This window comes from Mastigoproctus giganteus, chromosome 9 (assembly GCF_048544385.1).
Source record: "Mastigoproctus giganteus isolate SK-2022 chromosome 9, ASM4854438v1, whole genome shotgun sequence".
Classification (NCBI taxonomy): domain Eukaryota; kingdom Metazoa; phylum Arthropoda; class Arachnida; order Uropygi; family Thelyphonidae; genus Mastigoproctus; species Mastigoproctus giganteus.
The window spans coordinates 70,156,750-70,182,675 of NC_143583.1; the positions used below are offsets into that span (position 1 = coordinate 70,156,750).

The 25,926-nt window shown below is 37.6% G+C and overlaps 1 protein-coding gene across 6 annotated transcripts in view; it reads right to left on the reverse strand.

Annotated features, from left to right (window-relative positions):
- Positions 1-249: 249 nt before the first annotated feature.
- LOC150080432 (alanine aminotransferase 1-like) overlaps positions 250-25,926 on the reverse strand; it is a 179,548-nt gene continuing 153,871 nt past the window's right edge. For all 6 annotated transcript variants that reach the window (XM_090382132.1, XM_090382133.1, XM_090382131.1 and 3 more), the window contains exon 14: positions 250-916. In XM_090382132.1, the coding sequence (XP_090238258.1) occupies positions 826-916 (91 nt within the window). In that variant the 3' untranslated portion in view covers positions 250-825. The remainder of the gene's footprint in view (positions 917-25,926) is intronic.

A 25,926-nucleotide genomic window follows, 5' to 3' on the forward strand; every position in this document is an offset into this window, starting at 1 on the left:
TTTAATTATTTCTTAATGGTAGAAATAACAATAATAAAAAAGTAAATATACCTTTAATGAATAAAACTTTTACTAAATCTTATATTTTTTTTAACCTTTAAAACTCCATAACTTTTCAGAATTGCATCCAAGCACTCTTTCTTCATTATTTTCAGGTTCTGAATCCATCCAAAGCCCACATGTCATGAAACATCCTGCGTACATATATATATATATATATATAAATATGTATATATATATATATTTTTTATAAAAATCAATAGAAGGTGACTAGATTTGAACTAGTAGTAAAAGTTAAGATGCCTTCTACTACAGTTTCAATTACCCAATTTCTATCTCTGGCAATCCCTTTTTGAGCAAAACTGAAACTGACAACTGCTCTATAACCCCCTTACTGTCATAAGTCAGTTCTTTGTCTTTTAAATTTATTATGGTAAACTGTGACCTACCCTCTCCAACCCAGAATATTCTTTGAGACCTCTGGGGGGGGGGAGATGTGCTCCATCAATTCAGAACCATGGTTCTTCTAAATACAACAAAAACAAGTATATTTCACAAAATAGTATAAAACAAAATATTATTTTTTTACAAAACAAGCATAAATAAAATGTTATTCATTTCTATTTAACATATTATACAGGGCTATGCCTATTATTACCGTTAAATAGCCATATCACTCGGATAGATATTTTAAAACACAAAACATGCATTTCTTGTTTATCTTATAGTTGAATATCTCATAATTTTAAAATTGCAGAGTTTTTTAAATAAACATTTAAAAATGTTTATTTAAAGTTACTAAAATTAACAATTATGTAACTGTAGTTACATATACTGTGCTAGAAATTTTTCCTGAAAAGTTTTCATCCTCTGAATTAGCTCTTCTAATACTTCCAATGACTCCAAAAATGTAATTCTGAAAAAGAATAAATTCATAAATTTCAGAAAAAAAATTTATTTCTTAAAAAAAAAAAAAAAAAAAAAGAACAATGGTAAAAGCAACATTTTCCTGTAAATTAGCAAGAAACTACTTGCTAATTTACAAAAAAAATTGTCAAAATCTACTGTTTTGCCATTGTTCATTTTGTTCATATAACACCAGTAACTTTTCAAAACTCTTGCCTATTTTAAGTATACAAATGAATGACTTGTTTCAAATCATAACAATTAACATAACAAGTATCAATAGCATTCTAAATGCCGAATGTAGTGAGTATCAATCTATCTATATATATATATATATATATACAGGTGACTCCCGCTTAACGGTGATAATTCTTTCCCGAAAAACAGAGCGCTAAGTGAGTGCTATTCCCGTAATGTAACATATGTATTTGTTAGTTAGTTAGTTAGTTATTTGATTTTTAGGAGCATTAGCAACTAAGGCCATATTGCTCCGGGATATGCGGTGGTCATTCCCTGACCTTTCCACATCCTCTGTATTTGGTGGTGACAGGCTCGAACCCCGGTCTAATCAAGAAGCGATATGTATTTGTGAGTCATGGTCTATTCCATAGGATATTTCTTAATCAATAATAAATGGTAGCAAAAAGATGCACAAATGTCAGTCAAAATGTTTAATATTAAAAATTTGTACATATAAAATATTCTCCATTACATACGTATATAATTATGTGGTAAGTAACTACGTTACATATCAAAATTAAACTTAAAATGCCAATTAAAATCATGAATTTAACATATAGGTTAGTCCAAAAGCATCATTTTAACGTAGCCACCTACCAAAGTAGTTAAATTAATTAATTGGCATCAATTTTGGTTATATCTCATATTGTGAATGCCTTCAAAACGAGTTGGCATGGTATTGTACTACCTCGAATAAATAACACTTCACCAGTGGAGAAGACTATTGTTATTTATTCTCAGCGAATAGCACCATCCAGACGGCACTGTTTCAAAGCTTGTTGGCTTCTCTTTGGTGGGTGGGTGGGCAGGTACCCTGGTGTTGCAATAGTGACAACCCAGTTATGAAGTATAACTTCACAATATGAGAGATGCCTGATGGTGTGCAGTGATGTAGACTATAAATTATTTAAGGGCAAAGGCCTTATGCTATGAGGTAGAATGACTAACATGTAGGTTAGTGCAAAAGCATCATTTTCAACGTAGCCACCTACCAAAGTAGTTATATTAATTAATTAAATTGGCATCGTTTTGGTCATATCTCATATTGTGAATGCCTTCACGAGTTGGCATGGTATTGTACTACCTCGAATAAATAACACTACCAGTGGAGAAGACTACTGTTATTCACAGTGGTGGTGGTATCTGCCGAGAATAAATAACAGCAGTCTTCCCCACTGGTAAAGTGTTATTTATTCGAGGTAGTACAATAATATGCCAACTCGTTGTGAAAGCAATCACAATATGAGATATGACCAAAATGATGCCAATTTAATTAATTAATATAACTACTTTGGTAGGTGGCTATGCTAAAAATGATGCTTTTGCACTAACCTACATGTTAGTCATTCTACCTCATAGCATGAGGCCTTTGCCCTTAAATAATTTATAGTCTACATCACTGCACACTATCAGGCATCTCTCATATTGTATAACTTCACATATTGTACAACCCGGTTATGAAGTATAACTTCATAACCGGGTTGTCACTATTGCAACACCAGGGTACCTGCCCACCCACCGAAGAGAAGCCAACAAGCTTTGAAACGGTGCCATCTGGGTGGTGGTATCCGCTGAGAATAAATAACAATAGTTTTCTCCACCGGTGAAGTGTTATTTATTCGAGGTAGTACAATACCATGGCAACTCTTGAAGGCATTCAAAATATGAGATATAACCAAAACGATGCCAATTTAATTAATTAATTTAACTACTTTGGTAGGTGGCTACGTTAAAATGATGCTTTTGGCCGAGTGGTCAGGAACAGGAGTGCAGTAGCACACGCTCTTTGAGTAGACCGGGGTTCAAGCCCCTGACTGCTAAATACGGTAGATCTGCCAACCTGCACTGGACCAGTTTGGTAGATTATGGTCCATTTCCCTCAGCATGAATTGTTGAGGAGACTTCCATCCTGCAGTGGGTTGATAATGGCTGCAGTTTACTTGTTTTGTTTTTTTTTTTACTTTGCACTAACCTACATGTTAGCCATTCTACCTCGTGGCATGAGGCCTTTACCCTTAAATAATTTATAATCATGAATTTATTAATCTGATGGCCCTGGGCTGTCAAGTTTTCATAACTTTGGTCAATTTTTGGGTTATACTTTGGCCGTCTTCCTAGTAAACTAAAAGGGGTTTTACTTTAAAATCCTTGCAGCGTTATACCACCCAACAATAAAGTCAACCAATCCTTCGCCACTTTGAAGCATGGCATGTTTTTTTTTTTCTTCTTTCGATATGAAACTTGTTTTAGGCATTCGTTTCCAAAAAATGTCCTGTTTCATCTATGTTAAAAACTTGTTGAGAAGTTTAACACCACCCTTCAATAATTTTTAGTTCTTTTTTGAAAGTTTCGGCTCCTTCTTGATCTGCACTTGTGGCTTCTCCCTTTAATTTTAAATCTATCTTACCAGCCTTTACTAGCTTTGAATGATTCCACATTTTTTTTTTTTTTTTTTTTTTTTTTTTTTAAGGTGAGCTTTCTTCAGATCATCATATAGGCTAATCGCTTTTTCTTTAATAATATTTAACTAAACGGAATTGTGTGTTGGATATTATCTCCAATAAAATTATTTAGAAGTCTCTCCATTTCAATTATAATAGCCGGCCTAGTTGCTTGCAGTGGAACAGCTGTCTTTCCCGCTGCTAAAATTAATTCTTTATTTTTTATAATTGTTCTTACACAGCTGAACCTGCCAGTCCTAAATTATTGCACACATTCCCTTGTTGTTGAATGGAATCGATTCGCTTAAAAACGTATAATTTAATTTTCAAATTCTTCAAACTAATTTTCAAATTTTTCTTATCTTAGTAGGCTTTGTACCACGTCCAGGACATTGTTCCTTTTTAATTCTTATCCACTATTATTAATCTTCGAAAATGTAACTGCACTGCATTAATTATGATACATTTAAGTAAACTGTCCGTTACAGATGATCGCAAATATTACAAGCAATATACTTGGATCATTTTTTAAAATGTTGATCTCAGAACTACGTAACAAATCACCATAGTGCAATTAAATTAGCGTGGGAGAAAATTTCACTGAGCATGGGAAAATTTGCTATTCGTTTTCAAGCTATCGACTACATCAGATGAAACATTTTCGTTAAACATGCCAAAAATTCAATCTGTACATTGGTAAAAGAGCATTATAGCGAGTTGTGACAGTGTTAGGGTGAGATATGGGTTATAATATAAGAACAGCATTATAGCGAATCAGCATACAGCAAACTGCATTATAACAAGGGCCTGCTGTATATATATATATATAAATGAGTATTATGCACTGGGCATTACAATTCATTGGCTGGCAATAGGAATGTCACATGCTTTTAGTCAAAGCAGCTAGTTACAGTGACCTATCAATGTGTGTAACTAGTTATTTGAGTATGATAATGCTTTTTATATTTAAATTAACATTAGCAAGTAATAGTTTGCCTCGGAATTCCCAATAACATTAATATTTTCCATGGTATGCAAGTTAAATAGTTTAAAATAGGAACTTTTTAAAACCTTGTGAAATTTTAATTTGAAATTTTAGGACAATAAGTGCCTGATGAGTTTGAGTTATCTGGATCCACAGATACACAAAAGTTACTGTTTTTTTTATTTATTTATTTAAACAGTTTAATATGTAATATCAGTGTAAATATAGATAGCTCATAAAAGAAAAACTACAATCGTAGTGTAAAGGCATCGATTTAATTGTATCTCGATATTGTGACCACCTTCACAACAAGTTACCGTGTATTGCACTAACTCATTGTGAAGGTAGTGACAATATGAGATACAATTACATCGATGCCTTTACACTACGATTTTAGTTTTTCTTTTATGAGCTATCTATGGTGTATTTATGCTGATATTTTATAGTATATTTTAAGCTCATATTGTATTATGCCTTGTGCATTTATATTTTAATATAGAGGTGACCCCCGCTTAACACTGATACAGTAATTTGTTCCGGAAAAACAGAGCGCTAAGTGAATCCACACTAAGCAAGCGGCGCTTTCCCATAAGATAACATATGTATTTGTGAGTTGCAGTCAGTGCCATAGGATATTGCCTAATCAATAATAAACGGTAGTGAAAAGATGCACAAATGTCGGTCAAAATAATAATTAATATTCAAATATTTGTACATGTAAAATATTCTGCATTACATACGTATATAATTATGTGGTAACTACTTATGTATCAAAATTAAACTTAAAATTCCAATTAAAAACCATGAATTTAATTGATCTAAATTGATTTAATTTAATTAATTAATTTAATCATGAAAAATGTTGATTTTAGGCTGTACTTTGGCCCTCTTGCTGGTAAACTAAAAGGGGTTTTAATTTTAAATCCCCCACAGCGTTACCATCCAACAATAAAGTCAACCGATCCTTCACTGCTTTGAAACCTGGAATGTTTTGTTCTTCGTTCAATATGAAACTTCTTTTAGGCATTAAGTCCTACTTCATCTATGTAAAAAACTTGCTGAGAACCATAACACCCCTCATCAATAATTTTAACAAGTTCTTTTTTGAAAGTTTCAGCTCCTTGATCTGCATTCGCGGCTTCTCCCTGGATTTTACATCTATTATTCAACCAGCCCTTACTAGTTTTAAATGGTTCCACATTTTTTTTTTAGGTGAGTTTTCTTCAGATCCTCATTTGGCTAATCTCTCTCTCTCTCTCTCTCTCTCTCTCTCTCTCTCTCTCTCTCTCTCTCTCTCTCTCTCTCTCTCTCTCTTTTTTTTATAATATTTAACTTAACTGAATTCTGCACTGGATATTATCTTCGATAAAATTAGTTAAAGTCTCTCCATTTCAATCCTAATAGCTGGCCCAGCTCTAGTTGCTTGCAGTGGAATAGCTGTCTTTCCCACTGCTAAATTTAATTTTTTATTTTTTATAATTGTTCTTACAGTTAAACCTGCCAGTCCTAAATTATGACACACATCCACTTGTCGTTGGCAGGAATCGATTCACTTCAAAACGTCTAATTTAATTTTCAAATTCAGTCTTTTTCTTACATTTGTAGTCTTCATACTGCATCCAAACATTGCTTTTTCATTCTTATCTGCCATTATTAACTCTTCGAAAATGTAACTGCATTGGTTGCATTAATTATGATACAATGTTCGAGTAAACTGTCCGTTATGAATGATGTCTAATACTCTACTGAGTGATGACTTGACTTCAGATAAATGCATATAACGCAAATATTACAAGCAATATACTTGATAATTTTTTAAAATGTTGATCTCGGAACTATGTAACAAGTCACTGTACTGCAATTAAATTAGCATGAGAGAAAATTTCACTGAGTGTGGGAAAATTTCTCAAGTTGGCATGGGAAACATTTTAATGCTGCTTTGCTATTCATTTTCAAGCTATCTACTCCATCAAATGAAACGATTTCGTTAAATATGCCAAAAATGTAATCTGTAAAAGAGCATTATAGTGATTTGTGACAGCGTTATAATCAGATACGGGTTATAATATAAGAACAGCGTTATAGCGAATCAGTGTAAAGTGAACCGCGTTATAACAAGGGCCAGCTGTAGTATTATTTTGTACACCTTCTGGCATCTCTCATATTGTGGAATTGACTTCACAACTTGGTTAGCATGATTGCAACACCAGGGTACCTGCCCACCCACCAATGATAGTCCAACAAGCCTGGGTGGACGTCTGGGTAGTGGTGCCCACTGAGAATAAGTAACAATAGGCTTCTCTATTAGGGGAGCATTACTTATTCGAGGTAGAGCAATATGTAGTAAGTCATGAAGGTAGTCACAATATGAGATACAATTAAATCGATGCCTCCACATGTTGGATTTGTGCAATTAATTAACCAAGATGTTAGGTTAACTTTCTCTTATTCACCCAATATGATCTCTTGATTTTTCTCTTTCAAACCAAAACTGCCAATGATGAGGATTCAGCATTGAGCTGACTCCAGTCCATAACTATTATGAATTGTTTACGGACTGGAGGTTAAGAGAGGTGTAAAATTAAGTCTCGAATTATCTATTAATCCACAGGGATCAATACCTTTGCGGTATTCGGGGCAAGGAAATGCTGATGATTAAGAGAACCCCGCCTAGGTTACCGAATGTCCACACTGGTCATGAATTGAGATGTAATACCATCTTTCATTCACACTGAGGGAGTTATATATACTTAGGACGGAAGTTATTAATGTTAGTCCAGTTTCTTTACACACACACCCCACCATTCAGTAACAGGAAGTCTGGAAGCCTACATCTAGTGTCATTTAGAGCCAATTTAATGAATTAAGGAAACATGCCACAATACTCGTATATAGCAGCATTTACAGGTAACTACCTAAGTATTACTGGATAAAGGAGAGAAGATATACCATTAAAGTTTATGGACAATTTGTGTTCATAATGAAGGGGTAACTTATAACACTATGATTGTAGTTTTTTTCTTTCATGATATGGTGTATTTACACCAATATTTTATAGTATATTTTAAGCTCATATCATATTATGCCTTGTGCATTTATATTTTAATATAATTAAACAGTTTAAGTACTTAAACTTCTACAGTCATTAGTACAGGGTTTATATATTATAACACAAAGGGATTTAAGGTTTATATATTGTAAGTTACTGTATATATATATATATATATATATATTTGTATTGTATGTATCGTGCGCGTCTATATATATATATATTGTAATTGTATTATATTGTATACATTGTAACATCGTAATAATACTATTATAATACTATTTTGAATTTATAAGCAACAATTTTTTTGACTTTAACTATCAAATGAAACAAACTTAAATGTGAAAAAAATGTGTTTAAGCACTATTGAACTCACACTGTTTTCAAATTGCATGGACACTCACTGAACATGCATTGTTATTTTGTGCTCTATAAATCCATTCGATATAGGAATCTAAAAATGCCAAAAATATTAAGTAAAGAAAATTTATTAGTATCAGCAAACAATGCAAGAAAGCAAGCTTATAGAACATTCGCCAAAAAAAAAAAAAAATTCCATTTCACCTATCCATTCCCTCTAATAGTTTGTCTAGTTCTTCCTTGAATTTATTTAAACTATCAACTTCCACAACAACAGATGGAAGTTTGTTCCAGCAATCAACTATCCACTGGCTAAAGGCAAATTTCTGCACATCTATTCTACAACTATCTTTTCTCAATTTCAATTTATGCCCCTCAGGTTTGTAATCTGAGCAAGAGGAAGAATCTCATCAGCATTGCAACTGCTCAAACCATTCAAGGCCTTATATATAAATAAATTGATTTATGGATCTGCCACAGAGTCAAATGGATATTTCTGGTGTTGTTGTAGAACTGGGTACGAGTCTGGGTACGAGTGTAGCCTGTGCGGGCGTAGCTCTTTGATGCTCTTGGAACAGAGAAGTTTTTCCTGATTTATTTTCTGATTTATTAGCTTAAACTGTCATATTAACGTATTTCTAGAGTAGCTTTATATTACTAGTTACGATACTTAGTTTAAAGTTTAACTTAGACAGAGATTTTGTAGGTATTACTTAGTATCAGTAACGGTATCAAATCCACGTGTTACAAATTGAACGAGAGGTCTTTTTTTTTTTAACCAAATTTAGTCGATTTATTAACCAATTGTTATATTAAATTATCTTCTATAAGTAGATTATAGACCTAGTCAGGATCCTTAGTTTATTCTAAATTGAGATAGCGAGATTTGGAAGCTAATCAATACTTACGAGTCAGTAGAAGTACCGTTCGTCAATTCCCGCCATTTTTACACGATAGCATAACCTTAGTGTAGTATAGTACATAATATAATATTGTCAATTAATCAGTAAATCTAATAATCTTGATAAACTTTATTGTCAATTAAATTGTACTTTTAACTCTATATATAGAGTTATAATATATACATAACAAATAATTAATACATAACTATAGTGGTACACGTGATACGGAAGTTATATAAAGGGAACTCGTAGAAAACACTAGATAAGAATAGGTGCATGTATACTTGCATGTATACCAATGCTAGAAGTATAGTAAATAAATTTGATGAATTTGAAGTGTTGGTCAAGACATCAAAGGCGGATATTGTTGGGCTATCAGAGACGTGGTGTCACACAGATATAAGGAATGCCGAACTGGAATTTGGGGAGTACAATGTGTACAGAAAGGATAGACAGGATAGGAAGGGAGGAGGTGTTATGCTGTTAATAAAGAAAAACATAAAATCAAAAGAAGTGCATCCAGTTGATATAGATGAACAGTGCTCTGTTGAGTCAGTTTGGTGTGACATAAGCACAGCGAAAGCAAAAATAAGAGTAGGAGTGTGTTATAGGCCTAATGACTTGAATGAGTACAATGAACAATTGTACAGAGAAATAGAGTGGGCTAGTAAATCGGAATGTCTTATAATGGGGGATTTTAACTTCCCAGATATTGACTGGAATTTGTGGGTTGGGCACTCACACACTAGTCAGACTTTTGTGGATTTATTGGATGACTGTTTTCTGCAGCAGCATGTTCGAGAGGCAACCAGAGAAAGTAATACTCTTGATCTGGTTATCAGCAGTGATCATTCATGTATTAGGAATTTGCAGATAAAAGAACCACTAGGTGGCAGTGATCACAGTGTACTGACGTGGGATTTACTTAAAGATTTAACTACTATCAGGGGTAAAGGAAAGGGTTTTTGCTTCCGTAAAGGCGAGTACAGTGGTCTCCGACAGTTTTTAGTTTCTGTACAGTGGGATCAACTGACTCTGTTACCAACAGTAAATTCTAAGTGGGAAGCATTCAAGGAATTAATCGTGGAAGCTACTAAAAGGTTCATACCTATTAAGAAATATTGTTCAAGGTTTAGGCCTAAATGGTTGTCAAATGAACTAATGAGACTCGTAACAGAGAAGAAAAATGCATGGGATGCATATAAATTATCAAGCGACTCAGAAGCATATGGCAGATATAAGATAATCTGTAATCAGGTCACAAAGGAGGTTCGGCAGGCGAAGGCAGATTACGAGAAATCCTTGGCAAAAGATGCTAAAATAAACAGCAAGGGTTTCTTTACTTATATAAACTCTAAAAGGGAGGGGATGAATCTGATCGGTCCACTTGACATCGATGGTTCGACTGTTGATGATCCTGCTCAGATAGCAAACAAACTGAATGAGTATTTTGCATCTACATTCACATGTGAGGTATTAAGGTTTGAAAATGGCAGCAGGTTATCAAATTGTAGCAAGATACTTAATGATTTTGTAATAACCGAGAGCAAAGTGGAAGAGAAATTGTTGAAGTTAAACGTAAGAAAAGCACCTGGGGTGGATGGGATCTATCCAGTTATATTAAAGGAGGCGGCAAGGCAACTAAGCAAACCCTTAGCCATAATTATGAGAGCATCCTTGGACTCAGGGGAGGTTCCCACAGACTGGAGATGTGCAAATGTATCCCCAATTCACAAAGGGGGATCGAAGGGTGACACGAGTAACTACAGACCAGTTAGTTTAACTTCTGTTCCGGGTAAAATAATGGAGTCGCTGGTTAAGGATGCATTGCAGGATCATCTAGACAAGACTGCAGCAATAATTCAGACACAGCATGGATTTGTTAAGGGAAAGTCTTGTCTGACAAATTTGATAGGATATTATGATGTGGTTACAAAGGAACTGGATGCGAAAAATAATTTTGATATCATATATTTGGATTTCAGGAAAGCTTTTGACACTGTTGTGCATGGAAGACTATTGTACAAATTGGAGCAGAATGGTATTAAGGGTAAGTTGCTACAATGGATAAAAGGATGGTTAGGTGCTAGAAGACAGAGGGTGGTAATCAATGGGTGCTGCTCTTCTTGGACTAATGTTATTAGTGGAGTCCCACAGGGTTCGGTGTTGGGTCCACTGTTGTTTTGTATATTTATCAATGATATTGATGAAGGTATATCAGGCTTAATGTCGAAGTTTGCAGATGATACAAAGGTTGGCAGGGTTGTTAATGATAGTAATGGCAGTGTGCTACTGCAACAGGATCTAGATAATTTGGGCAGATGGGCTAAGAAGTGGCAACTGAAGTTTAACTTTGACAAATGCAAAGTACTACATACGGGTAGAAGTAACCCCTGAGAAACGTACCAACTATGTGGTACTACACTTAAGGTGGTAGAAAATGAAAAAGACCTGGGAGTAATTGTGCAGACAAATATGAAGTTTTCTGAGCAATGCAGACAGGCTGCCAGGGCAGGTCATGGGGTTTTGTCAATGATATATAGGAATTTTGCTAGCAGGGAAAAGGAGGTGATTATCCCTCTGTATAAGGCAATGGTCAGGCCACGGCTTGTGTACTGCGTACAGGTCTGGAGGCCTCATTTTAGGAAGGATGTAGATTTACTTGAGTGTGTACAGAGAAGGGCAACAAGACTGGTGAGGGGAATGAAGGGATCCTCTTACCAAGAGAGGCTAAGTTCTGCAAATTGCAGTGGCTGGAGACTAGGCACCTGCGCGGTGATCTGATTGAGGTATATAAGGCCTTGAATGGGTTGAGCACGCTGAATTCTGATGGGATCCTTCCACTTGTTCAGATTATGAATTTAAGGGGGCATAAATTCAAATTAAGAAAAGACAGATGTAGAATAGATGTGCGGAAATTTTCCTTTAGCCAGCGGGTGGTTAATTGCTGGAACAAACTTCCATCTGTCGTTGTGGAAGTTGATAAGTTGAATAAATTTAAGGAGGAACTGGACAGGCATTTGGAGGGAATGGTGTGATTTTTTTTTTTTTTGGCTGATGCTGCATAAGCTCATACATTTGCTTTCTTGCATCACATGCCACTACTACTACTACTACCGAAAAAATAAATATAGCGTTATAACTGTTTTGGAATATAACTTAAGGATTTAATTTTGTTTTGAAATTTTATGGAATTAAATCGGAAACATGACTCAGACCAGAGCAGCAAAGCAAAAGGCTCAAGCTAATGGGAGTGCTGTGGTTCAGGGGAGAACTGAGGGGGGCAGTTGCCCTCTGAATTACAATCTTTTAAAATGCACTGTTTGCTTGATGTTTGCGGAGCAGTCGGGTACGGGACATGATACTGTCAAGGGGGATGTCTTTGTGTGTGCACGATGTAAGGAGTGCAAGGAAATCAGGCAACAACTCAGCGTTGTTATGGGCCTTTATGAGAGCTTGAAGGAGGGTGGATGCCCTCGAAGGAAATAAATTGAGGGGCCCATCAAGCTCTCAGCCGCCCACATCAACGCCAGAGCTTGCACTTGGTCATCAGGCAACACAGAGGCAGCCCCCTAGGCAGAATGCGCTGGTCCCACAGGAACTAGTAGTTGTTGGTGACTCTATTGTCAGGGAATCGGGGAACATGCTTTGCAAAAAGGATAGGTGGAATAGGATCAGGGTATGTCTGCCAGGGGCAAAGGTTGACGACGTTGTAGAGCGGATATCATCTTTTAAGGGCACAAAAGGTGATATAGTTGTACACGTTGGCACTAATGATATTAAGAGTAGGAGACCCGCAGAATTAATTAGCAAGTACAGGTCACTGTTGAAAAAAAGCCGTGAATTAGGGTTGAATTTGAAAGTGTCTGCGATTCTGCCCAGACACGATAGGAGGGAGTATATGATGAGAGCCTTGTCGATCAATTCGGCCCTGGAGGGATTGTGCAAGGCTCAAGGGGTAGAATTTTTTTCAGCCTGGACTGTACTTGTTAACAGGAGAGATTGCTTCTACAGGGATGGGATACACTTAAATAGAAAGGGTGCAAGAATTTTTGCTGATGCTGTCGAGGCAGAGTTAGGTGGGTCGGAAAACTGCTAGTTGGGGGGATACAAGGACTAATAGATTAACAGTAGCCACTGGCAAAGGTGGAAGTGATTCTTGCACTGCTTCTATTGAAATGAGCAGAAGCCTGAAAAACAAGATGCAGGATATTTCAGAGACTGCTGGGAGTCATTGCGGTACATGTAAACACATGGGTTGTGTTAGGGTAGCTAAGAATAGAAACAGGTGCATGTATACCTGCGTGTACACCAATGCTAGGAGTTTGGTAAATAAATTTGATGGATTCGAGGTATTGCTCAAAACATCAAAGGCAGATATTGTTGGGATATCAGAGACGTGGTGTCACACAGATATAAGGAATGCAGAACTGGAATTTGGGGAATACAATGTGTATAGAAAGGATAGACAGGACAGGAGGGGAGGAGGGGTTATGCTATTAGTTAAGAAACACAAAGTCCAAGGAAGTGAAGCCAGTCGACATCGATGGACAGGGCAGTGTCGAGTCAGTTTGGTGTGACTTCAGCATTGGGAGATCAAAATTGAGAGTAGGAGTGTGCTATAGGCCTCATTACTCTGATGAGTATAATAAGATATTGTACAGGGAAATAGAGTGGGCCAGTAAATCAGAGAGTCGTATAATGGGGGATTTTAATTTCCCAGATATTGACTGGAATTTTTGGGTTGGTCACTCGCACACTAGCAAGGCTTTTGTGAATTTATTGGATGATTGTTTTCTACATCAGCATGTTCGTGAGGCAACAAGAGGGAGCAATACTCTTGATCTGATTATCAGTAGTGATTCTTCATGCATTAAGAATCTGCATATAAATGAACCACTAGGTGGCAGTGATCACAGTGTGTTGAAGTGGGATTTACTCAAGGAGGTAACTACCATCAGAGGTAAAGGGAAGGGTTTTTGTTTTTGTAAAGGGGACTATGATGGTCTGAGAGAGTATTTAAATTCTATACAGTGGGACCAACTGATGATGCTACCAACAGCAAACTCAAAATGGGAAGCATTCAAGGAACTAATCTTGGAGGCTACCAGGCTTTACATACCAACTAAGAAATATTGTTCAAGGTTTAGGCCTAAATGGTTGTCAGATGAACTAATGAGACATGTGGCAGAGAAGAAAAATGCATGGGATACATACAAATTAATGGGTGACATGGAAGCCTATGATAGATATAAGTTGGTCTGTAACCAAGTCACAAAGGAGATTAGGCAGGCAAAGGCAGACTACGAAAAATCCTTGGCAAAGGATGCAAAGAAAAACAGAAAAGAGTTCTTTACCTATTTAAACTCAAGAAGGAAAGGGATGAATCAGATTGGTCCACTGGATATTGATGGTTCAACAGTTGAGGATCCTGCTCAGGTGGCTAACAATCTAAACGAGTATTTTGCATCTACATTCACGCATGAGGAGTTATTCAGGAAGGAGAATGATGTAGGTAAAGTAAACATTGGCAGTGAGCTGGATGATTTTGTAATAACTGAGAGGAAAGTGGAGGAGAGATTGTTGAGGATAAACATAAAAAAGGCACCTGGGGTGGATGGGATCTATCCAGTTATATTAAAGGAGGCAGCAAAGGAAGTAAGCAAACCCCTAGCCATAATAGTTGAGAGCTTCTTTGGACTCAGGGGAGGTACCCAAAGACTGGAGATGTGCAAATGTAACCCCAATTCACAAAGGAGGATCAAAGGCTGACACAAGTAATTATAGACCTGTTAGTTTAACTTCTGTTCCAGGTAAATTAATGGAGGCACTGGTTAAAGAAGCACTGCAGGATCATCTAGACAAGAATTCAGTTATAGCTCAGATGCAGCATGGTTTTGTTAACGGCAGGCCTTGCCTGACCAATTTGATTGGATACTATGATGTAGTCACAAAAGAACTGGATGCAGGGAATAACTTTGATATTATATATTTGGATCTTAGAAAGGCTTTTGATACTGTTGCACATGGAAGACTGCTGCACAAATTGGAGCAGTGTGGCATTGGAGGCAAATTGCTGCTATGGATAAGGGGATGGTTGAGTGGCAGAAGACAGAGAGTGGTAATCAATGGACACTGCTCAACGTGGACTAATGTTATTAGTGGAGTTCCTCAAGGTTCAGTGTTGGGTCCATTGTTGTTTTTGGTGTTTATGAATGATATTGATGATGGGATATCAAGTTTAATGTCTAAGTTTGCAGATGATACAAAGGTTGGCAGGGTCGTTAAGGACACTACTGACGCTATGCTGCTGCAACAGGATCTGGAAAGGTTGAACAGATGGGCTGAGAGGTGGCAAATGAAGTTTAACATTGACAAATGTAAAGTACTACATATGGGTAACAGTAACCCCAGAGCAATGTATCAACTCTGCGGTACTACACTGACAGTGGTGGAGAATGAAAAGGACCTGGGGGTAATTGTGCAGGCAGATATGAAGTTCTCTGAGCAGTGCAGACGAGCTGCAAGAGTAGCTCATGGTGTCTTGTCAATGATATACAGGAATGTTTCTAGCAGGGATAAGGAGGTGATTATTCCCTTGTATAAGGCAATGGTTAGGCCACATCTTGAGTACTGTATACAGGTCTGGAGACCTCATTTCAGGAAGGATGTAGAGCTGCTGGAACGGGTACAGAGAAGGGCAACAAGATTAGTAAATGGAACAAAGGGTTGCTCTTACGAAGAAAGGCTTAAGTTTTGCAAATTACAGAGTCTGGAGACTAGGCACCGGCGAGGTGATCTGATAGAGGTGTATAAGGCTTTGAATGGTTTGAGCATGCTCAATGCCAATGGGATTCTTCATCTTGCTCAGAATAATCAGCTCAGAGGGCATAAATTGAAATTGAGGAAGGACGGATGTCGGATAGATGTGCGGAAATTTGCCTTTGGCCAGCGGGTGGTTGGTTGGTGGAACCGACTTCCATCACTTGTTGTTGAAGTTGATAGCCTAAACAAATTTAAGGCTCAACTGGACAGGTATTTCGAGCAAACGGAGGGGTGAAATGGGAGTGGTGTGTTTTTTTTTTTTTTTTTTGGCTGATGCTGAATAAGCTTGCTTTCTTGCATCATATGCCTCTACTAATGCTAATGCTAATGCTGTTATACATCCCAATTAGATCACCTCGCAGGTGCCTAGTCTCCAGATGCAGCAATGTGCAGAACTTAAGCCTTTCTTGGTAAGAGCACCACTTCATTCCCCTCACCAATCTTGTTGCCCTCCTCTGCTCCCATTCCAGCAGATCTACATTCATCCTAAAATGAGGCCTCCAGACTGGAACGCAGTCTGGAGGCCTCATAATAACGTCTGGATAATCACTGCAGTCTGGATAATCACCTCCTTATCCTTACTAGCAAAACTCCTTTATATCATTGACAACACCCCATGACCTGCTCTGATAGCCTGTCTGCAGTGCTCAGAATACTTCATATCTGACTGCCCAATTACCCCCCAGGTCTTTTTCATTCTCTACTATCCCTAGAGTAGTACCACATAGTTGGTACATTTCTCTGAGGTTACTCAGCCCATATGCTGTACTTTGCATTTGTCAATGTTAACCTTCAGTTGCCACCTCTCAGCCCATCTGTCCAACTTTTCTAGATCCTGTTGCAGTAGCATACTGTCATTACTGCCATTAACAACCCTGCCAACCTAAGTATCATCTGCAAACTTGGACATTAAGCCTGATATACCTTCATCAATATCACTGATAAATATACAAAACAGCAATGGGCGCAATACCGAACCCTGAGGGACTCCACTAATAACATTAGTCCATGAGCAGCCAGTGTCCATTGATTACCACACTGTCTTCTCCCACTCAACCATCCTTTACCCATTATAGCAACTTGCCCTTAATGCCATACTTCTTCAATTTGTACAGTTGTCTCCTACGTGCAACAGTATCAAAAGCTTTCATGAAATACAAGTAAATGATATCAAAATTAATTTTTCCATCCAGTTCCTTTGTGAACACGTCATAGTATCCTATCAAATTGGTCTGACAAGATCTTCCCTTGACAAACTCATACTGTTTGAATTATTACTGCAGTCTTGTCTACATGATCCTGTAATGCTTTTTTAACCAGTGACTCCATTATTTTCTTCATAACAGAAGTTGATCTAATAGGGCTGTAATTTCTCGTGTCACTCTTTGAATCCCATTTGTGAATTGCAGATACATAGGCACATCTCCAGTCCGTGAGGACTTCCCGAGTCCAAGGATGCTCTCATAAATATGGCTAAGGCTGTGCTTCCTTTGCCACCTCCTTGAATATAACTGGATAGATGCCATACATCCCAGGTGCCTTTCTTATGTTTAACTTCAACAATTTCTCCTCCAATTTGTTCTAAGTTATTCCAAAATCATTTAGATTCCTGTTAGAGTTTAATTAGCATCTGTCCTCCGCTCCCCTACAGGATTCCTTATGTGCGAATGTAGAAGCAAAATATTCATTCAGTTTGTCAGCTATCTGAGTGGGATCATCAACAGTCGAACCATCGATATCAAGTGGACCAACCTGATTCATACCCTTACTTCTAGAGTTTATATAAGTAAAGAACTCTTTGCTGTTTTTCTTTGCATTCTTGGACAAAGATTTCTCATGATCTGCCTTCGCTTGCATAACTTCCTTTGTGACTTGATTACAGACGAGCTTATATCTACCATAGGCTTACGTGCTGCCCAGGGGCGTAGCTACCATATAGCAAAAGTAGGCAAAATCTAGGGCCCTACTTCACTAGGGCCCATAAACAGATGCAAGTAGGGGCTGCCCCTACTATGCTAGAGCCTATAGACAGACAATATGTAATGAAAATATTTTTCTCACTGAGCTCCTCAACAATGTTATACATCTAGAATATGGAAGGAATTCTTATATCTTATCGCCAAAACATAACAAACCCAGGAGGCAGCAGTCTATTTTGCTTTTACAAATGCAACTTTGTATAGTGATCAGACAACTGTTTGGTTACTGTATGTGTATGCGTCATATCGTATGGTGTTCAGGATCCCTCAACTTGACAGGAGGACGGGGGGGGGGATAGCCTCACTGTATATGAACATTTAGCCATATACGGTGATCAAAAGTTGTTAGTTAATTAATTTCAATTCAAGTTAGTTCAAGTTAAAGTCATTATCAAAACAGCAATTGACATACAAAAATGTATTTGTTTATTATTGCTATTTGTATTTAAATTATAAAGTTTAAAATTAAATTAATAAAATTTTTAGTTAAAAATTGACGAAAAGAAAAAGGGAAAGAGTGAAGCCCAAAAGCAGTCAATAAATTAACTAAATTAGATCATTTCTTTACAAAACACAGTAATGAATTATGTCCAGAAGAAGATAAAGAAAAGACCAGTATTGAATCGGAAAATGCAGAAAAGAATGCTGCTGGTGTAAATATATCTGCAGATCATTTAAATTAAGCAGGGTCATCAAACGAAAACAATTCAACAATCATAATCATAGATATACCTTCGTCGGAAATTAGTGTTGAACGCACTGCACCCTTTATTCCCTCAAGCGATCTTGGAGAATACGTGGACATCAACATTTCCGATGAAACAAAAAGAAATATTATGAGTTTGTCACCTCAGAGACGTAAAGGACCATTTCCAAGGGATCCTGAACAACAAAATAGAAGTTTTAGTGACACGTACCACTATTCTACTTCAACGTATGGTCCAGTTCCTCATTTGCGGCTGTGCTCCTCTGGACTACAAGATTGGAAAAATCTATCTTTTCAGATAAAAACTCACAGTGTTTCTCAACATCATATTGAGGCATGTTCTATACATGAAATGTGGCAAAGAATGCAATGATTGATAAAGATTTCGAGGAAAAGGTAAGATACAGATCCTCATTTTGGAATATGGTATTATATGGTATAATACCATATAATACCATATAATTATGGTATTATATGGTATTGGAATATGGGATTTTATGAAAAAATACAGATTTTTTCATAAAATCAGCGTTTTTTACTGTTTTAGACAAAATTATAATATAAATTAAAAATCGTTTTGAAAGTATGAAGTTAGTAAAAAATTATTTTACAATACTAGAACTGAAAAAAAGAATTAATATGTCAAATGCTGATATATTAAGTGAGTGTGAAAATCTCATAAAAAGTATTCATCTGTACTCTCCCTCCCCAACTGCCGATTCAATATTGTAATTTAATCACACTTATTAAACAAGATTTATCAGCAGACATGTCTATCAGACAAATTTTTTATTTGACTTTTCAGAAATTTTTACTTTATGTTATTTTTTATCCTGCCAGCTGCCTCTGCTGAAAGAAGATCATTTAGTAAATTACGAATAGTAAAAGATTATAAAAGAAATGCTATTGGTCAAAGTAGCCTGTGCAATCTTGCAATGTTGGCTATTGAGCATAAATATGCCAGTAAAATGGATTTTATTAATGATTTCGCAAATGTAAAAGTGCTAAAAGTAACATTTTAACATTTTTTTCGTAAATTTATTAGCTATAGTATAATTTTTTTATGTTTGTCAAATTGTATTTAATAAGTAGTATCATATTGTAATATTAATTTTCATGTTTTTGATGTTTGTAAAATTATAAAGAAATCGTAAATAAAGCCTTGAATGGTTTAAGCATGCTCAATGCTGATGGGATTCTTCCTCTAGCTCAGAAAAATCACCTGAGAGGGCATAAATTCAAATTGAGGAAAGACATATGTAGGATAGACGTGCGGAAATTTGCCTTTAGCCAGCGGGTGGTTGGTTGGTGGAACAGACTCCCATCCCTTGTGGTGGAGGTTGATAGCCTAAATAAGTTTAAGGCTCAGCTGGACAGGTATTTTGAACGAACAGAGGGGTGAAGTGGAAGTGGGGTTTTTTTTTTTTGGCTGATGCTGCATAAGCTTGCTTTCTTGCATCAAATGCCTCTACTAATGCTAATGCTAACATTTTTTTTTATATTATATCCAATTAAAATTTATTTTAATAAAAATAAGGAGCCCAAAATGATTTCTTGCCTAAGGGCCCAAAAAACTTAGCTACGCCACTGGTGTCGCCTGATAATTTAAATGCGTTCCATGCATTTTTCTTCTCATTAGTTCATCTGAGATCCATTTAGGCCTAAACCTTGAACAGTATTTCTTAGTTGGTATGAAAAGCCTAGTATCTTCCAAGATTAATTCCTTGAATGCTTCCCATTTAGAATTTGCTGTTGGTAAAATGATTAGTTTGTCCCACATACATCAGTACACTGTCATCACTGCCACCTAGTGTATTATCCACAATTCTTAATGCATGAATAATCACTGCTGATAATCAGATCAAGAATATTACCCCCTCTGGTTGCCTCTCGAACATGCTGCTGCTGTAGAAAACAACCAACCAATAAATCCAGAAACGTCTTGCCAATGTGCGAGTGACCAATGCACAAGTTCCAGTTAATATCTGGGAAGTTAAAATCTCCCATTATAAGACATTTCAATTACTGGCCCACTCTATTTCTCTGTATTATTTTTCATTGTACTCATCAGAGTCATTAGACCTATACCACACTCCTACTCTCATTTTTGCATTTCCTGTGCTAATGTCACACCAATCTGGCTCAACATTATGCAGCTTAATTATGATGGCATTATTCCACTCCTTAGCTGTCATGCCTTTCTTCACAAAATGCATGCCTTAATGCATTTTGTGAAGAGTCTTGCCAGTTTCTGTGTCATGTCTCTTTCTCATAATTTTAACAACTCTATAGTAATGATACTTTATAGTAGTCTTTTGTTATTTGAATTATGCCTTCTCTGCTATTCATAAGTACACCATCACTATTCTTCAGATTCAGTATCATTTGTCTTTCTGTATTACTGCTCATGAATGCTGATTTAAGTCTTTTGTTTTCCCTTAATGCTTATTCTACTTTTCAAATCTTCTTATGTCTCTCTGAGTCTCTTTACGGCTTTGCATAAGCAGTATACTCAATTTTTTCCTTGTCAGAGTTTATCTTGCACTTCATTTGTTATCTTCGGTTCATCATGACAAGTGTTTCTTGACAAATTTTTTCTTTCTTCGGATTTCTTTTTACCTATAGGTTTCTTGGTCTTTATCACTTTCAGAAAGTTGCATTTCTCGTCGGTATCTTGGTCCTGAGAGGTCTGCAGAAGCTCAAACTTGTTCCTAAGTTCCAGTACATACTGCTTTTTTCCCTATTCTGTTATCTCAAAGACCATATTGTTTACTCATCAGTTTTTTCCTTCCTTTTCTTACATCTATATCAAGTGTGAATCTTACCATTATGTGATCACTTCCACAACGTTTACCTTGTTCGGGATGGTAATATCGTTTACAATATATCTTTGGTTAGTGAGGATGAAGTCAATTTCATTAGTTGTTAATCCATTTGGGTTCTTCCTTGTCCACTTTCTGATCATCCTTGTCTTGAAAAAAAATGTTCATTACTGACATTCCTCGAGATTCTGCAAATTCCACAAGTCTTTCACCTCTTTCATTTCTTTCACCACTTTCAAAATTTCTTATAGTTTCCATTTCTGTGCTGTTTTGTCTCTTTCCAACCTTAGCATTGAAGTCCCCCATAATGGTGTATAAGGTATAAGGTATGTTCGTGTCGGATGGCACCTGGGATTTCTCTCATCTCCGAGTGTGTTTCGCTGTATCGAGGACAGTTCACTGTCAAGCCAGAGACTTGAAAGTATGTGGGCCGTGTCTGTGCAGTGTGATATGTTGTGCCCATTGTTTATCCGGTTTATTGGCCGCCAGGCCCCTAGTGGGGCCCGACGTTGCCCATACCCTGCCATGTGGAGGCTAGCCGGGTGTATCCAGTATCACAACAAATCGCTCTGGGAGGTCCTGCCACCTAGTTTCCTGGGATTTCAGTGGCTAGGACCTATTTAAAAAAAAAAAAGAAATTGCGTTTGACATTAATGCTTAATGGGATTGCTGTTAGGAAATTGCTGTTTGGGGTTGAACGCTAAAGAGATGTGTTAAAGGCCAGATAGGTCGGGCAAAATTTTGATGTTATTAAATTTAGACATGTGAGGCTATATGCTAGCTAATAGTGTTAGTTGCCTTAGAGATTTACAGGAAACCGGTAGAATTTAGACATTGATCAGAATTTGGCGGCATTGTTAAGGGTGTACTCGGTTGATTTAGTGAGAGAGGGAGGGAGACTGAAGACTGGGGGGAAAACAGATAGAAGAATAGGGACGATAGAGTAGGCATCCCCAAAGAGGTCAGTGGAGACGAGCCCCACAGGCAAAGTATGGGGGTAGGCAGGGAGGAGAGAGGAGACGGAGATCCGTCTCCTTCCTCCCCTGCCTGGGGGATGGGGTTTTAAAGGGAACCAGGTTACAGTACCCAGTTCAGATCGCCACTGGCAGCAAAGCCACAGAGTGTCTTCGTCGGTGTCATGTCCAAGGAGTGTCAAATCCGGTATGAAGGGTTTAGCTGCCCATCCCGCTCCGGGGGGGTGGGATATGTTAACTGGCAGTGGGGAATCCACCAGGCAAGGGGGTGGGAGAGACACACATTTACTTCATTCATAATCTGCATTCTCACTCTACTTGCATTCTTTTTTTTTTTATTATTATTTTTTTTAATTTATTTATTATTTTTTTTAATACTTTTTTCCTATTTTATAATTTTTTTCCAAGTTTTTATATATATATATTTTTTTTTTTTTTTCACTCAACTCATTCATCTTTTTCTCACACACCAGGAGGAGATGCAATGATGTGTAGTGTAAATTTAAATACTAATTAAAACTAGGGTTAGTGTGTACTTAACTGTAGCATTTATGGTTTGTGTTCTTTTTCTCACACGCTTACAGTTTTATTCATTCTTCTAGCTCTCATCTCATTTATTCAACTCTTACTTTCTGCACTGCTCTCTCTGGGCACCTCAAACTTACTGTTATTCTTCAGTTGTGGTGCAGGCCTAGCCACAAGTTTTTTTTTTTTTTTTTTGCAGGCCAGGGAAGAATGCAGTGATAGTGTTTATGTGGTTAGTAAATGTTTGTTAGTACAGTATATACAAAGTGATGTCAGTTATTTTTTACTTTGTATTCTTTCGGTCAATTACATTTGCTCTTCCACTCATTTCCATTCACTCTCTCTTTCCCTCATGCTAGGTCACTCTTTCTTTCACCAAAACTGCCATTTATTCCCTTTTACCATAATTCCTAGTTCACTCAGTTCCCAGCCTATTCATTGTCTTTCATTCTCATTCATTCATTCTACATTGCATCCCTTTGCTACTAGCCTACTGATATTTTTCAGCTAATCTGCTTCCCTGGCTACCTGTACATCTCCCTCCCCTACGTGGTTACTTATTTGGCATGGGGCCCCAGGTTCCTACCCATGGCAGGGTAGTCCTGGGGAGGTTTGTCATGTCAGGTTTCTGTCAGGGTGCAGAATACTGCTATCCTGACAGTTTTTAAGTCATCGTCTGGGCGTGGTGGGAAACTTTGGCAATTTTACTATTGATTATTGTTTAATTGCTGGGAGGGCTGAATTGCCATTCTTTGCATTGCTCTGCGCATTTCGAATACTTTCTGTGTGAAAGATGTAAAAGCTTTATAATTTTGCTCTTCTATGATGAACAGATGTTCTTCTCCCCTGGGAAGGGGATCAATCTGTGCTATTAGCTCTGTTCTGGGGATGTCATATATTACACATTCATACAGAATATGTGCCCAGTCTTCACTTTCGTCACAGGTGCAGTTTGGGTCATCGGTCAGGCCTAAGGAGGTTAGTTTCGCCTTTAGGGAGCCGTGACCTGTCAATATAAATGTTGTAAAAAGTCCAGGGGCATACCACTTAGGTGGCTTTGGGCTAACCATTGACACCTGTGGCAGAAACCGTTTGGTAACCAGACCTCTGGTTTCCTGCTCCCACTTTGTTTGCCATAGCTCGTGGAGCTTTGTGGCTATTCTTTTTCTTTCATCATTGAAGGTGTTGGCTGTGTCAAGGGCTATCCCCAGAAATTCTGTGGGTATGCCCTTTTTAAATCTATAATATAAGCCTCTTTTGGCTACTTCCAGGTAAAGTGGGAGAGTTTCGGCCAGCAACTATAGTGTAGGTGTGCTTACTGTGCGATATGCTCTGGTAATAGTAAGTAGTATTGTCCTTTGTATCGATTCTAATTTATTCCTATTTCTTACTATGGCCGAGCGGATGAACCACACACCGGCTCCATAGGTGATAACTGGTAGGAACATTGCACGGTATGTGATTGCCAGGGTCTTTCTTTTGAGTCCCCAGTCTGCTCAACTGATCCTGGCAATCATACCTGCATAATTTCTCACTTTCTTCGCCAAGTAGATCAAATGGGGGTAAAAAGTTAATTTTGAATCAAAGACCACTCCAAGATATTTTAGTTCTGTTACCATTTTTATAGTGGTTGTGTTAATTTTGATTTGTGGACATCTTCTTATGCCCAAATTGCCTTTTAGAAGTATTTGGTTTTTTCAGGCGATATTTTGAGCATGTGCATTTGTGCCCACTCCTGCAGCTGCAAGAGGGTGGCATTTGATCTTTTCTCTACAACCACTCGTGAGTTATCTTTTACAAGGAAAATCATGTCATCTGCAAAGGCCAGGCTTTCCACGGGGTCCAGATCCAAGGCCAGAAATTCGTCCAGAACAATGTTCCAAAAGAAAGGGCCAAGGATTGAACCCTGTGGGCAGCCTTTATTAACAGGGCGTGTCAATTCCTGGAACCTTGTGTGTACTGAGACACTTCTGTCTGTAAGGTAGCTGTTTATTACCTTATAGAGGTTTTTAGGGGCATTTGCCTGGCGAAGTCTCCTAAGGACACTAGGCCACCAGAGTGAGTCAAATGCCCCAGAAAAGTCAATGGAGATTGCCAGCATATATTTCTCCTCTGTGTTTTTAACTGTTGTCAGTAGGTGGTGCATGGCATCCTCCGTAGAATTGCCCTGCTTAAAACCGTACTGATTGTTGGAATGCAAACCTGCTTCTGTGTAATATTGAGCTAATCTGCTATATATTAGTCTTTCATATATTTTCCCTAGTACAGGGAGTAGGGCTATTGGTCTATATGATTTGGGATCAGTAGGGAGTTTTTCAGGGTTTTTGAGGATTAATCTTAGCACAGCTTGTTTCCATATTTTTGGGAATATACCTTCTGTCATACAGTTATTATATAGTGCTATTAATTTATGTGGTGCTATTTCTGCTAATTTTTTGATAATCTCAACCTCTAAGAGGTCAAAACCTGGGCATTTATTGTTTTTGGTTTTAGATAGTGCTATTTCTAAGTCTTGTATAGTGAACAGAAGTTCAATATTGGCATTGTCATATTCCCATAATGGTGTAAAGTGTAAAGTGTGTTTAGGGTCAAACGGCACCAGGGGTTCCCCCCATCTCCACGTAGTTTACATTATGGGTGAACCAGTTGACTGGAAAAGCCAGAGATTTAAAAGTGTATGGACTTTGTATATGTGTGATGCCTTGTACCATTGTTCATCTGGTCATTTAGCTGCTGGGCCCCACTTACGCCCCGTGGAGGCAGACCAGGAACCCCGTAGTCTGTTTCACTCTGGCAGGTCCTGCCACTTAATTTCCTGAGATTTCGGCGGCTAGGACCTTAAAAAAAAAAAAAAAAAGAAAGAAAGAAAGAAAGAAACGCGTCGACGTAGGGGTAGAATCGCTTAGTTTTGCTAGGCCAAGTTATGGGCGTAAGGTAATTTAGATATGTTAAGTTTTTGGTATGTAGGGCTTTCGCTAGCGTATAGATAGAGAGGGGGGGAGGCAGAAGGCTGGGGGGGAGAAAGACAGAAATATGGTGCCAATAGAGTAGGTAGCCCCAGTTTTCAGTGGGACATGCCCATGTCCCACCAGAGTAGAAGATATAGGGTGGAGAGGAGGGGAGGATGAAAATGTCCCCCCCTCCCCCCAAGGAAGTAGGTATAAAGGTGAAGAGGACAAGAGTGCCCTCTTCAGATCGCCATATGGCTATTG